General features: G+C 36.9%; 1 protein-coding gene across 5 annotated transcripts in view; it reads left to right on the top strand.

The window, feature by feature from the left end:
* SORCS2 (sortilin related VPS10 domain containing receptor 2) overlaps window positions 1–12,841 on the top strand; it is a 549,849-nt gene that overhangs the window by 449,465 nt on the left and 87,543 nt on the right. For all 5 annotated transcript variants that reach the window (XM_032109885.1, XM_032109884.1, XM_032109882.1 and 2 more), the window contains exons 6-8: window positions 2,366–2,430; window positions 4,774–4,892; window positions 7,989–8,078. In XM_032109885.1, coding sequence (XP_031965776.1) covers window positions 2,366–2,430; window positions 4,774–4,892; window positions 7,989–8,078 — 274 coding nt within the window. The remainder of the gene's footprint in view (window positions 1–2,365; window positions 2,431–4,773; window positions 4,893–7,988; window positions 8,079–12,841) is intronic.

Here is a 12,841-nt window from a genome sequence, read left to right as displayed (position 1 = left end):
AACAGTATTATCTTTTAAGTACTGTTGGCAGAGGAGTCCACTGAAATGAGATTAGTTTATTCTTCAGGGAATAGCTTCAACTTCTCTATATTATTTATGCTCTCTTCCGGAGATTTTCTTAGCAGCTGCAAGAGAGTTGGTCTTTTTTCAATAAAAGAAGAAAGGATTATTCCTAAGTGTGTGTAAAGCTGGGTGAAGGGACTTCGGAGTTCAGAAACTCTTCTCTGTAGCTGGCATTCAAAAGTAGACTTTGAGGATGTAACATCTTCATAGAGTAAATAGTGTCTGCTGTTAGAGTTCATCTGTATAATTAATGAAAAACACAAATCACATTTTTTGAAATATTCTGCTTAATTTGTAATTAATTAAATAATTATAATTAATAAAAGTCCAAAGAAGAAAATTAGGCTGGGTAAGAAAGTTTCATTCTGCAGTGTTCATTAAAACAGATCAGTTACATCTTCTTGCACTAAAAAATTACACTGGAAACAAGATTAGAGTCTACATGTGTGAGCTGCCACTGTTAGGAGGAGCATGGTAGAAATGAGATCATTGTAATTCTGAGCTGTTGAAAGAAAGATGAGAAAGGTAAAGATATTGACAAATACCTCAAACTGTGCTTATGAAATCATGTGTGATAAATTATATAAGTACCCAAAAACTTTCTTTGCATTATTGATGCTTATTAGCATGACAGGTTCAGCCTCAGAAAATTCGACCCAAAAGTTTCTTTGGTTCATCTGCCTGAGGTCTAACACTAAAAGTAAAATATTCAGCAAACATTTTCTTCCCTCAAATTGCTGACTACAGAGTTATAGCAGGTTTGATTTTGTATTGTGGCTATCTAGAAACATAAATAACAGCACACACAGCAAAAAATTTCACAGATCCCTTCCCTCTGCTCATATATATATTCTTATCAGAGCTCAGTGGATCTAAAATCTTCTCCAACCTAATGTGTACCCTCCAAAATGCTAAAATAGTTTGTGTTTGAGAGACCAAATTCTTAATAAATACAAGATTTTTCCACACATTTACTAAAAAAATAGAAAGCTCCCACTACAAGTTTCTCTGACATCTTATGGCTTGGAGGGGACTCATCCCTCCCCCTCCCCTTCCTCCTTTGGACTGATCATTTATCTTATTAGGGAAAAACAGCATATGTGATTATTTCTGTTTGTTATGTAGCAGTGGAAATCATCCAGTTTGTTCCCCCTGGCCTGTGTTCCCGAGGAGCCACCAATTACTGAGCCTGAGTTTTAACCGCTCCTCATAAATCACTGCTACTAAAATAATTAAACAGTGATGTAATTTCAATCCAAAGTATAGTTTTATTGCATTTGATTGTTAATAATTGTATTAAAATTATCATTTTCTCTTAAGTACCTTTAAATGGACCTTTTTAATATCTGCATCCAGCTGCACTTTATCACTCAATGTATCTCCTTTGTCTTCAGCTCACATTTGCTGACTCTTGCCCTGCCAGTGAAGGGCCTTGAGAAAACTGATGTGTCTGTGGGAGTGGGGCCAGATTCGGCTTCACTTTGTGACAGCACAACTGCCAGCTCAAAGCCTTCCCTGCAGAATCTGCCTGACTAATGACAATAGAAGGGCCAGAAAAAAACACAGCTGAGCCTGCCATTCCCAGGCTGGGATGGAAGCCCTGAGGGTAGAAAACTCATCTTTTGGCTGAGCATATTTGACATGAGAGATATTAGAAGAAAATCATCCTGTATTCCCATTACACCTTTACAAAGTTAAACTGTACCTTGATCAACTCTGACTGAATTTCCTTCTCAGGATATTTTTCTCAAAATTATTCTTCACTTTCTTTGTCAAAGCAGAACCTACACTTCTCTTGAACATGCTAACCAAAGATATATCAATTTGTTATGGAAACCACATGTCAAGTTTAAGATATTTCTAATAAGAAAGGAATCTAACTCTTTTTTAGCATTAAATCTGCCTTGAAGTCTCAAATGTTAAACGTAATTGTAAAAAGATGCTATAGCGCTTGCCAGTGCATGTGAGTGTGTGCATATCTCTGTGTATATATATATCAATTTATGATTATGAAGGTTTTTTTTCCAATTTCATGCTTATTTCTATTATTTTTTCAATTTATTCTATTTGTATGCATATTTTAGTAGAAGATATTCTAAAGAAATTTAAGAAAAACATAATGTAAAGTAGAGAGAAAATAATTTCCTTATAGATGTTAGTAATAGGACATTATAAATGGGGTTTATTTTATTCCCAGATAGAATTCTAAAGCTGGTTAGTATGAAATCCTCTCTTTTCTTCCATCCACATAATTACTATTCTGTAGCTGGCTCTACATAACTTGATTATATTATGTTCTCAGGGCTGTTGCTGGAGTTGACGGAGACCTTGATTTAGTTCATATGGAAATCCAGGACCCCAGTGGAGGTATGCAAATGAAAATGTTATCAATTGATACCCTAGTATATAGTCATTTCTCTTTGGTTTAGAGGTACTTTTTGGATTGTTTTTAAAACTAGTCAGAAGAGAAACTGTGCAAGTCAGATTCTTTCTCTGTTTATTTGCAGTCAGCAAAGCTGTCCTGCTATATAAAAATATAGTGTAATTTAAAATCTACTTGTTTTTCACTTTAAGATGAATTGACGTCAAGATGCTATGCTCTGTTGATAATGTCCATTAATAGTGCAATTTTTCCTGGCATTTAAACATTGAACAGTTTTTCCTGATTTGCAAATAAAACTGGCAATGCAGTGTTAGTGCTGGCTGAGTGTCTGTTAAAGTGAATCATTGCATGTGTCAGGTCTAGGGCACCAACCACCATCTCAGAATTTCCTCATGTTACAGTATCCACTATACTTTGAAACTTCAAAAGGAAAATAAATGGAAGGGCAGACTAATAGTCAGAATGTGCTTAAAGAGTCATCATGATTCCAAAAGTTTGTATAGTTTCTTGTTACCAATCATATCTTGAAAGATAATTTGATTCCTTGAATCAGATCATCTAAGTTCCTGTGCATCTTAAAAGTGAGTCATTAAGAATGTACAGTTTGACTTGCCCTGTTCCCATAGCTTTTCTTCATTTCAGCCCTATTAAAAAATCAAAGTTACCATATTAAAAGCTGGATAAAAAAAAGTCTAAATCTTTTAGCAGTGAGATTTATGAGGCATGATAACAGCTCCATCAGTTGCTTTGTTAGAGACAATGTAAGAAGATTCTTCAGGACCTGAATGCAAAGGGTTTTTTTTGTTGGTGGCAGATTTTGGGGTGTTTTTTTGGTTTATTTTGGTTTGGGGTGTGTTTTTTGGAGGGGAATGTGGTGGTTGGTTGGTTGGTTGGGTTTTTTTTTGTTTGTTTTGGTTTTGGTGGGTTTTTTGTTTTCTTTTTAGAATTTTTTTTTGTGGTGTGGGGTTTTTTATTTTATTTTTATTATTTAACAGAAACAGCAGAAAAAGAAAAACTCTCATGAAGTATCTCCTGGCTAGATTTTCAACAAACTGATTTTATGCAATTATGGTCAGTACAAGGATAACCATTGATTTTAGCAGAAACAACATCTTTGCTCTACCCATCTGATGAAGACCTGTAATTTTTGTGATGTGAATTGTGAACACCTGCAGGACTTTAGATGGTCCATTGCTGCACCAAATGTCCTTGTGGTGATGACTTGGACATAAGCAGGAGAAGTTGAATTGACTGTAACTGCCTCTTAAACAGATCCAGATTTTAAAACAAACGATTGTATCCAGTATACTGGTTTGTCCTTCTCTAATTAAAAGTCATAAAATGTGGGATGCATTTCCCATCATACTGCAAAAGTAATGAAGGACATGGGGGTCATTATTTGCTCTCTCATGCTGTACCTGGAGCGTGAGTAGCATCAGTGATCTGGGCACAAGTTTGTGTAAATAACATTTTCCTCACTGTGCTTGGGAAAGTCACTCAAGTACTTTGTGCTCAGAAGCTTGTGATGGAGGGTGAGCTGTACAAAAGCTTGGGGAAGGTCTTTAAGAGTCTCAGGAAGGTCTTTGAGCCACAGCTGGTATAAGATAATGACAGTTGGCTCTGCTCTCTCTGATAAGAGCAGATTGTATCAAAGATGCAGTGGTGCTGTTCTAAGAACCCAGGGAGAGAGGATAGTCCTTGCTAACTGGAAAGGAAGACAAAGGCCATAGCTTCCTCTGGTTATAAATCAGTCCAGGCTTTTTTCAGCAAGGTATTAACTCTGAATATAGAAATCCTGCCCAACAGACCAGTTCCAATAGTGTGCTAATAGTGTGTCTGAACATTCTTACAGAGCTTTGAAATAGGCTTTAAATTCTGCACGCTGTCTACTAAACGGGTTCTGATTCTTTTCTCATTCATCACAATTTTATACTGGGGTTGATCTATTGATTTCAGTTATGTTGTGTCAGGCTGCCATTTCTCCAAGTGAATAATTCAGCTCTGTGCATAGGTTAAGTGAGAAAAGAGGCTCCTTTCTATTATCCCCACCACATGAATGGCTCATTCATCTAACCCCTAATCTCTCTGGACCAGCAAAATTTGGATGATAACAGGCTGCCTCCAGGGAATGATCTGAACTGTAAGCAGTTAATATATTCTCAGTACATTGGAGATTGAAAAAGTCTGGTATGAGACTTTAATATAATAATTCTACAACTAACTCACCTGGCAAAGGCAGCATTTTTCCTACATGAATAGCATTTAATACTGCTTGCTTCTTTTTCCCTTGATAGCCCTGTCATATGTTTCTGTCTCTCTTCCCTCAGGTTATCGCTACATCACTTGCCAGATTCAAAATTGTTCTGATAAGACAATGACAGTCCCATTTGCTGGCAGCACTGATCGGGATTCCCTGACTGTGCAGGATGACTACATATTTCTTCAGGTACTGCCATTTTTGGGAGAGACAGCTCATTTTCAAATTCAAAAATAAAAGTTCTAAACAGCAACACTGTAAGAGCAGGGAGGAATTAAAGAATGATGATTTATGAATTTTTACATGGAAAAAAGCATTCCTTTATCAGTCCAAACAGAAAGGAAATAAAAACAGTGTCTTTAGTTCGTGCAACCAGTTGCCCTTTAACTATATGAAAATTTTCAAGTGGATTGTGTTACTTTTTATAAATACTCTTGTGTGTTAGGCGACATGCAAACCTTGTGTTCTTGTGATTACAAACTCTTATGGGTCCTTTCCACAGAAAGGTTCCCTGAGAAAAGCATCCAAGGACAACCACTGACAGAGTAGTTTGCACAGCTTTTTTCATATGGATTCTCCTCTGAAGAGCTTTTGCCAGGAAAGAACTACTAATATGGCTGTGCTTAGGAAGCAAAAGGGTGAAATGGCCATAGCTGGGGAGCTTGGAGCAAATTAGTATGGAATCACAGAATGACTTAGGTTGGAAAAGACCCTTAAAATTGAGTCCCGCCTTAAACCTAACACTGCCAAGTCCATCACTAAACCATGTCCCCAAGCGCCACATCTACAACTCATGGTGGTCCGATTTACATTGGGTTATTTCCCTAACTACAAGACCTGCCTGCAGAAATATGGGCTGGAACTTATCAGCCATATTGCACCAGTACAGCTCAGGCACACTTGTAAGTATTGCTTTGTGTGCTTGGCACTGGTTGTGGTTTGAATCTATCAGAGCTGCAAAATTCTCAAGGAGTGGTTATGTCCTCTTTGTTTTATTAGATTTTACTAGGAAGTTGCTTGTGCTTTCCTTAGTGCTGGCTATCATTTTTCCCTTACTTTGATGGGATTTGTTTGCTGCAAGACTTGTCTATTTATTGACTTTTACAGGAAAGCTAAATCATGGCAATGGATATGCCTCCCCACCACGGGCTCAGTGTGCATCAGATTGGCTCCTTTCCAGCTTTCCCCCCTTGGGCTTGTTTCTTCCACAAGGACCTATAAATTAGTAGGGACACAAAGGATCTGTTCTCCTCTTGTTGGCATAGTGGTTTCAAGGACCCACATGGATTAGAGGAATTAACACTAAAAAAAAAAAAAAAAAAAAAAAAAAGGAAAAAACCCCAACCAAAAAAATAAAAAAAACCCCAACCAAAACAAAAAACCACACACCAACCAAAAAAAAAAAAAGTAGACATTTTTCAGATCAGATATAGCACTCATGGCACTCATTTTGCTCAAATCTATTATCATCTGTGGCTCCCCCGGGCACAGTTTAAAATCCATTTCATGGTGTGTAGCTGCTGAGATCTGCTTCTCACCATGTGAACTTCCAGACTGCTGTGCTCCAGTAAAACACTGGCTGCTTCCTCATCAAGCATTTTGCTTGTTGGATGTCTTGTACAACTGCCTCCTGAGCTGTTATTCTATTTTATGACAGACATGAGCGGATGCAAAATGGAAGTGTAAGGTGGAAATGTACATCTAAGTAATAGACAGTTGCTACCCAATGATGCCTTTGGTAATTTGGTCTCTGTAGATCTGAGACATGGCAGTGCCAGTAGTGAGATGTTCATGTGTTCCACATAAAGGGGAAACATCTCTAGTCGTTTTGTTTTGGACCTTTTCTGCAGTAAACACAGTATGTAATGTATATCTTATTGCTAAATTGGTTTGCAGTTAGCCATATCTGTATTACTGGAGGATAGAAGATGCCTCTGGAATCCTATAGTCACATCTGAAACAACAGCCACCCCAGAGGTGTGAGGCAGGACAGCATTTACGTGTTCCAGTGAAACCACACAGCAGCTGCACATCTGAGAAACAGCATACTTTCCAAAACCACGTGGAAATTATTTTATCAATACACTATAGTATTGCTTGTATAATTTATAAACATGTCAGGGACTCCTCATGATATCACAGCAACTGCCTGTCAGAAAGAGGATGGAACAGAATCCTCTGTGCAAAAGAGAGGAGAGTTTGAGGCTGTCTTCCTGCCCCTGGCATTGCTCATATTTCCTGAGCTGTGCAGATGTGAATCAGAGTATTGCAGATCTGCGCTGCTAATCCTGGCCCAAATCTATTTTGGAGATTTTTACCATCTTAGAGGAAGATCTCAACCACAATTCTTTAGTGTGTATATAGGCACAAAGATCAGCAACTTTCTAATACTAATTTTTTTCCCAGTTTGCACTGACAGTCAGTTTCAGAGGTGATTTTAGTAGGATGATTAAAGTTTCAAGACTGTTCTTAAGCACAGACCAGCCTTTAATGCCAGTGAGGCTTGACACAACTAGGTGCTTAAACTCCAATTCTCCTCTGCCTTGCATCATTTCCAGTTATTTGAAATGAATGATGTTAAAACATGCATTTAAACAAAACCTGTGAGCGGATGGGTAAGACTGCCATTTAGCGCTAGTTAAAAAAATTGTGAGGTTTTTGGTTTATCAATCATCATTTAACAAATCACATTCCTAAAGGCATCACATTCTTTATACCACAAAAAATGCCATACAGATTAAATACTTTGTTATCTTTAAAATATTCAGGCAGGTGGACCTGCCTGTCATACATCAACTTTATTTTTACCAAGCCAAATCAAGTTTTTTGGGCTTCAAGATAGGCTGTCTTTCAAATCAGGTTCCCCTTTTTAAACACAAAAATTTAGGAGAAAAATAGTGGGATTGGGGTGGGATTTTAAATGGATTTCTCAAGTCAGAGAAAGAAGATGAGTCTGAATGTTAAAAAAAAGTGAAATATTATTTACCAAAGGCTATTTTTTATTTACAGATATCATCTGGTGGTGCTTTAAAGGCTTTGTTAGAATTATGCCAATTTATATGCGAGCATATTGGTGTACATTTCTGATTAGAAAATCCAGGGAGGTTTTGAGTTGAGTATTTTCACTGGTCGTTTATTTGGAATATTCCTTTTAGTGCTTTGGAAACATTGCATTAAAAGTATGAATACGTATTTCAGTTACAGGTTAAAAGCAAACAGTCTTCAATCTCGGGTTATTTAGATTTAACATAAGCTGTCACAGGGTTCTGTTTTTCCTTTGTATAGACCACATCAGCAAATCGGACCAAGTATTACGTGTCCTACCGTCGAAATGGCTTTGTACAGATGAAGTTGCCAAAATATGCACTGCCAAAAGTAAGTGTACATGCTTTTCTTTCTCTTTTTGCATTTGTCATCTTCTCTTTCTACCTAAACTAGTTTTGTTCTGCTCTTTTTCAAACTTCATTATCCTGAGTTCACAATTTCTCCTTGTAAGGATTTTTGAATCCCGTTTGTTGTATATTCTTACCCTACTATTTTTATTTGTATTCTATTAATGTAGTACTCATAAACCATAGAGGGGGAATAACATACGCAGCTTATTTGACATCAGTTACTGCAATGGTTTTTGAGCTTTGCTTCCATGAGGCAGTGCTACACACCCAATGGCAATGGAATGATACAGAGCAAGTGTTCTTTCAATAATCAGTTACATTTTAATTCCACATGGTGTTTTCTGCTATAAGCATGAACACTAATATAAGAGAATTCTGCTACTTGATGGTGCTCTATTTCATTAAAGAATCCCAGGATGGACTTTGATTGCTCAATGAAATTGCAAGACTTGGTAAGAGGTTCCTTCAGTCTGTCACATCTTCCTAGTGATAGGGTTTCTATATTTTCACAGTAAGTCAGCAATTAAGCACAGATATTTAAATATGGTCTAACTGATGCAGTTGAATTTTTTTGTGCTGCACACAGTGTATTTCCTAAACTTACAGTTAGAAGGCTTCTGCAGTCCTGAAGAAAAATAACTTGGAGGTTTGAAAGGCCCAGCTGGATAAAACCCTCAGTAACCAGCTCTGGCCTTACAGCTTACCCTGCTCCCAGCAGGAGGCTGATCTGGAGGCTCTCATGAGGTTCCTGCTTTTTCGTGTGATTCTCTGTGATTCTATCACTTACTTAGCAGAGAACTTGTTTTCTTTGCATGCCTTGAATTGCACTGGTTTACTTCATTGCTCATCTAATGAAGGACACTAGAGTACAATTTATTTCCTTTTGCTGTTATTCTTATAAAGCAAACATGCTAATATCAGGATTTTTTTCTATCTTATATTTTTTTTTCTCTTTTATGTCAGTATACAATGGTTGGTCTGAAGACTTCTTTTTTTAAATGTACAACATATTAATAGAATCTCAGATCAAATCCTCAGGTATTAGTTGAACAAGAATTTGAAACTTGGATATGCTTCTAGTAGCACTACAGAAATAGCTAGCTAGCTAGCTAGCTAGCTAACTATCTATCTGTCTTGTCGACAAATGTATAGTCAAAGACAGGTATATAAAAATTATTCCACAAAATTATTTCCATATTTTCAGGCTTTCAAGGTAGCCTTTATGCTTTTCTTGAGGGAAATTGTAGTCAGGAAAACAGCAGGAGAATTTCCAGTTTTGAATGTTAAAATATGTCAAATATGGACACCTCAAGGGACTGCAGCCCATTGAGCCTTGCACTGGCCCACAATAAAGCAATTATGGAGCAAGGCAGGAAGCAGAGTGTAAACAAGGAGTTTCTGGACAAATTCAGAAAGTGTTAGTCACAATTCCCTGGTATTTTCTGTCATGTGGAGTCTGGATTGTTTGAAATAGTACTGCATGCATGCTCAATTTTTGCCTTGGAAAATATGGTTTTGTTTATTTTTCTTTTTTTTCTTGCTAAGTGGATTACTCCGGGCTTGGCTGAAGAAATAAATTAGAAGTTAGTGGTTTCAGTTTGGGTAGAGTCAATAGCTACCTAGGAACAGGGTGACTATGTCTTTTTGAAAGGGATGTTTTTACCCTCTTCCTAGTTCAGGCAATCTAATGAGTGGAACGAAGTAAATTTTATCTCTTCTGCATTTTGACAATGCTTCCAGGAGAAGTTTCCTTAGTATCTGCACAAAAACAAGTTCAAATTTCACTAAGATGGCCTGAAAGCCAGACATAGCTTTAGAACATTAGAATAGTGGTGAATATGAATGATTATAACCTTTTCTGAGAAAGACACTTTTTTTTTAAAGTGATTTGGTACCTTCACATTGCAGCAAAAACTTTAGATGCTGAAGTAAATACGAACACAGTTCTGAAATTTTTCACAGTGCTGTATTTCAGTGAGAATCATCCAAGTGCAGTGGAAATGGATCATCCAGTCCAATTTGAACAGAAGGGAAAAGACTCATATGAGCAAATTACTGATAGAACTTAGCAAAGAAGCAGGATATCAGCAAAGACACTGGCACATTAAAAGTATATCTAGAACATATTACTGTGGAGTTGCTTCTTTTATGGCAGTAGGAGATAAACAAAATGGATAAATTTACAAAGGATTTTTTTTAAGATTGATTAAAACCAATAGCTTTTGAAAAATCTGAGTTTCAGAGGGTTTTAAGTATTAGATTCTGCCTAACCAGGAGATGAAGCATGACTAATAGGCTATATTTAATTTTTCTCAAAAGCATGAAATGAGGTGTCAAAAAAAATCTCTTTCCAAGTGATCTCTGGACAGAATTTTTGATCAGTGACTGCGTACAGGGAAGTAAAACTGTAGCCAAGTCAGAAGATCCTATGGACTGGTCAAGGATGTGTCTAAAAACGTTAAGAGAGCTGTGCCAAAATGAGGCCTCTAGCCTAAGGGAACAGGGCTGGGCTCTTCAGATGTTATTCTTCTGCTGCATAGATGCCTTTCATGATGATTTTGCATATGGAGACAGAATGAGCAGTTTCAGACTGAATAATTAGAAAATGTTTTTGATGTCTCATTTTACTTTCAATATGAAAAGGTTGGAAATCTACAAAAAAGTTATTCAGTTTTTTATATTGATGTCATTTGCATTTGTGTTTGTATTTGTCTCCAAATACAAACTAGGTATTCCAAGAGAAACCTAGAAAAGAATATTGTGTCTTTGGGCATATCTAGAGTCCTCCTTACTTGTGAATGAAAGGCTGCTAAAGGCAGCTTCCAGCCAAGTTTTACCTCTGTTAAGTTTCTGGGCTCCGGCTCCACAGTGCCATTGAGGTCACCTTTTTGAAACACATCATAGCTCTGTGTGTACAGACAGCAGAGCCATTGGGGGCCCTCAGGATTCAGGTAATTTTTTTAACCTTTTTTCTGTGCTGTTGAGAAATTTTTTTTTCTTTTTTCTTTTTTCTTTTTTTTTTTTTTCTTTTTTTTTTTCTTTTTTTTTCTTTTTCTTTTTTATTTTTTCATTTTTTCTTTTTTCGTTTTGGTTTTTTTTTGTTTTTTGTTTTTTTTGTTTTTGTTTTTTTTTTTTTGTTTTTTTGTTTTTTCTTTTTTTGTTTTTTGTTTTTTCTTTTTTCTTTTTTCTTTTTTCTTTTTGCTTTCTTCTTTTTTGTTTTTTGTGTTTTGTTTTTCCTTTCTTCTTTCTTCTTTCTTCTTTTTTCTTTAATACTGTGTTTGATGCTGACATTGCATGGAATCACACAGCTGTCTCCTGCATTTGACAAGTGCTGGCTTCTGCCAGAAGGGGTGGTAGCAAAGGCTGGTGAGACCATATCAAAGGTTGCCTGTATGCTCCCCAAAACAGAAGAGGAATTTTCAAACTGTTGTTTTAAAAATGAACTGTTTTTTATACTGTATTCCACTTTACCAAGATTGCTTGCTCTGTGCTGCTAAAACTAGATCAGAAGTTAGGAACTCATAGGAAGGGAATACCAAAATCAAGCCAAGAGCAGCAGGATTGTGTTTGTTTGTTGACTTGGCTGGTTAGGCATTCAGGAGTATTCCAGGGGGATCCAGCAATCCCCCTCGGGCTGTTTTCAGCCTTGAGCAGAGGTTCAGCTGCCACTGCTGGGAGGGCAAGTCTGCCCAGGGGCACAGGCGAAGCCCCATCCAGACTGCCAGCACATTTGTATTGCACAAACATTCCTGCAGCTCTCATTGCCCTTGCCTTGAGGAAGTGCAGTATGGAGAGGGAGAGAGGGAGGAGTACATTGGCTCTGGTCCTTATTCAGTTATTTAAGTTATGCTCTAATGTGGTTAACAATTAAACTGGAACTAGTTCATTCTGAGAGCTTAAGCAAAAGAAATTGTTAACAAAAATTGTTGACCAAGCTAACAAAAAATGCTACAAATTATGGCAATTTTACTATTGCAATTTGGAATAATTAATTATTCAGAGTCCTCTTCCCAACTCTCTTAAATAAACTTCATTGATAATGATCTCCTTTTAAGAACTGATACAAGGCAGGCATTGATTGATTCTGAATTCATTCATGCCACCTACAAAATCTTAATGATGAGAGAGCTCTGTTGTCTGTTGTATCCTACTGCAATTCAGAATACTTAGTTCTGAAAAGGTATGGTATGGAAAAAGCTTCTTTCATCTTTTTCAATCTCTGTATGTATTTTCAATTTTATGAAATAGACAATAATGTAAAATTTTTCAGGTAACCAACATAAATGGAAGTGTAGGGGAAGAGCGAACAAAACCAAAAGAAAAAAAAATCCTATTGCCTTAGAAATATGTTGAAGTCTCTAGTTTATTCATGGTAATATGAATCTCCTGAAGATACCTTTTATCAGATCCATCTATTCTTTTTATTTGATTATCACCTAGTCACCTCAAAGCAGGCCCACTTCTTCCTTGCCTCAGTCTGAACACACATCACTGTTTTAACCATACACTTACTCTGAAATTGTCTGTATCATTCAGTAATAGATATAAGACTATCCTTGAATGGGCCTATCCATTAATAGCAGAAATGGTAGAAGATTCCTGCAGCCCTTTGGTCAGTGATGTTCTCTTAGAGGATTTGGCTGCTTGATGGTTGGACTACAGACTACTGAGTCTATGACAGCTCATTTAGTGAGGCTCTTAGTCTCCTGGTAATCTTTGTTCCGCTTGGGAAGCCGCTTCACC

Source organism: Corvus moneduloides, chromosome 5 (assembly GCF_009650955.1).
Source record: "Corvus moneduloides isolate bCorMon1 chromosome 5, bCorMon1.pri, whole genome shotgun sequence".
Taxonomy (NCBI): Eukaryota; Metazoa; Chordata; class Aves; order Passeriformes; family Corvidae; genus Corvus; species Corvus moneduloides.
Note: the sequence above shows the minus strand (reverse complement) of the source record. Positions and strands in the feature narration are given on the sequence as shown.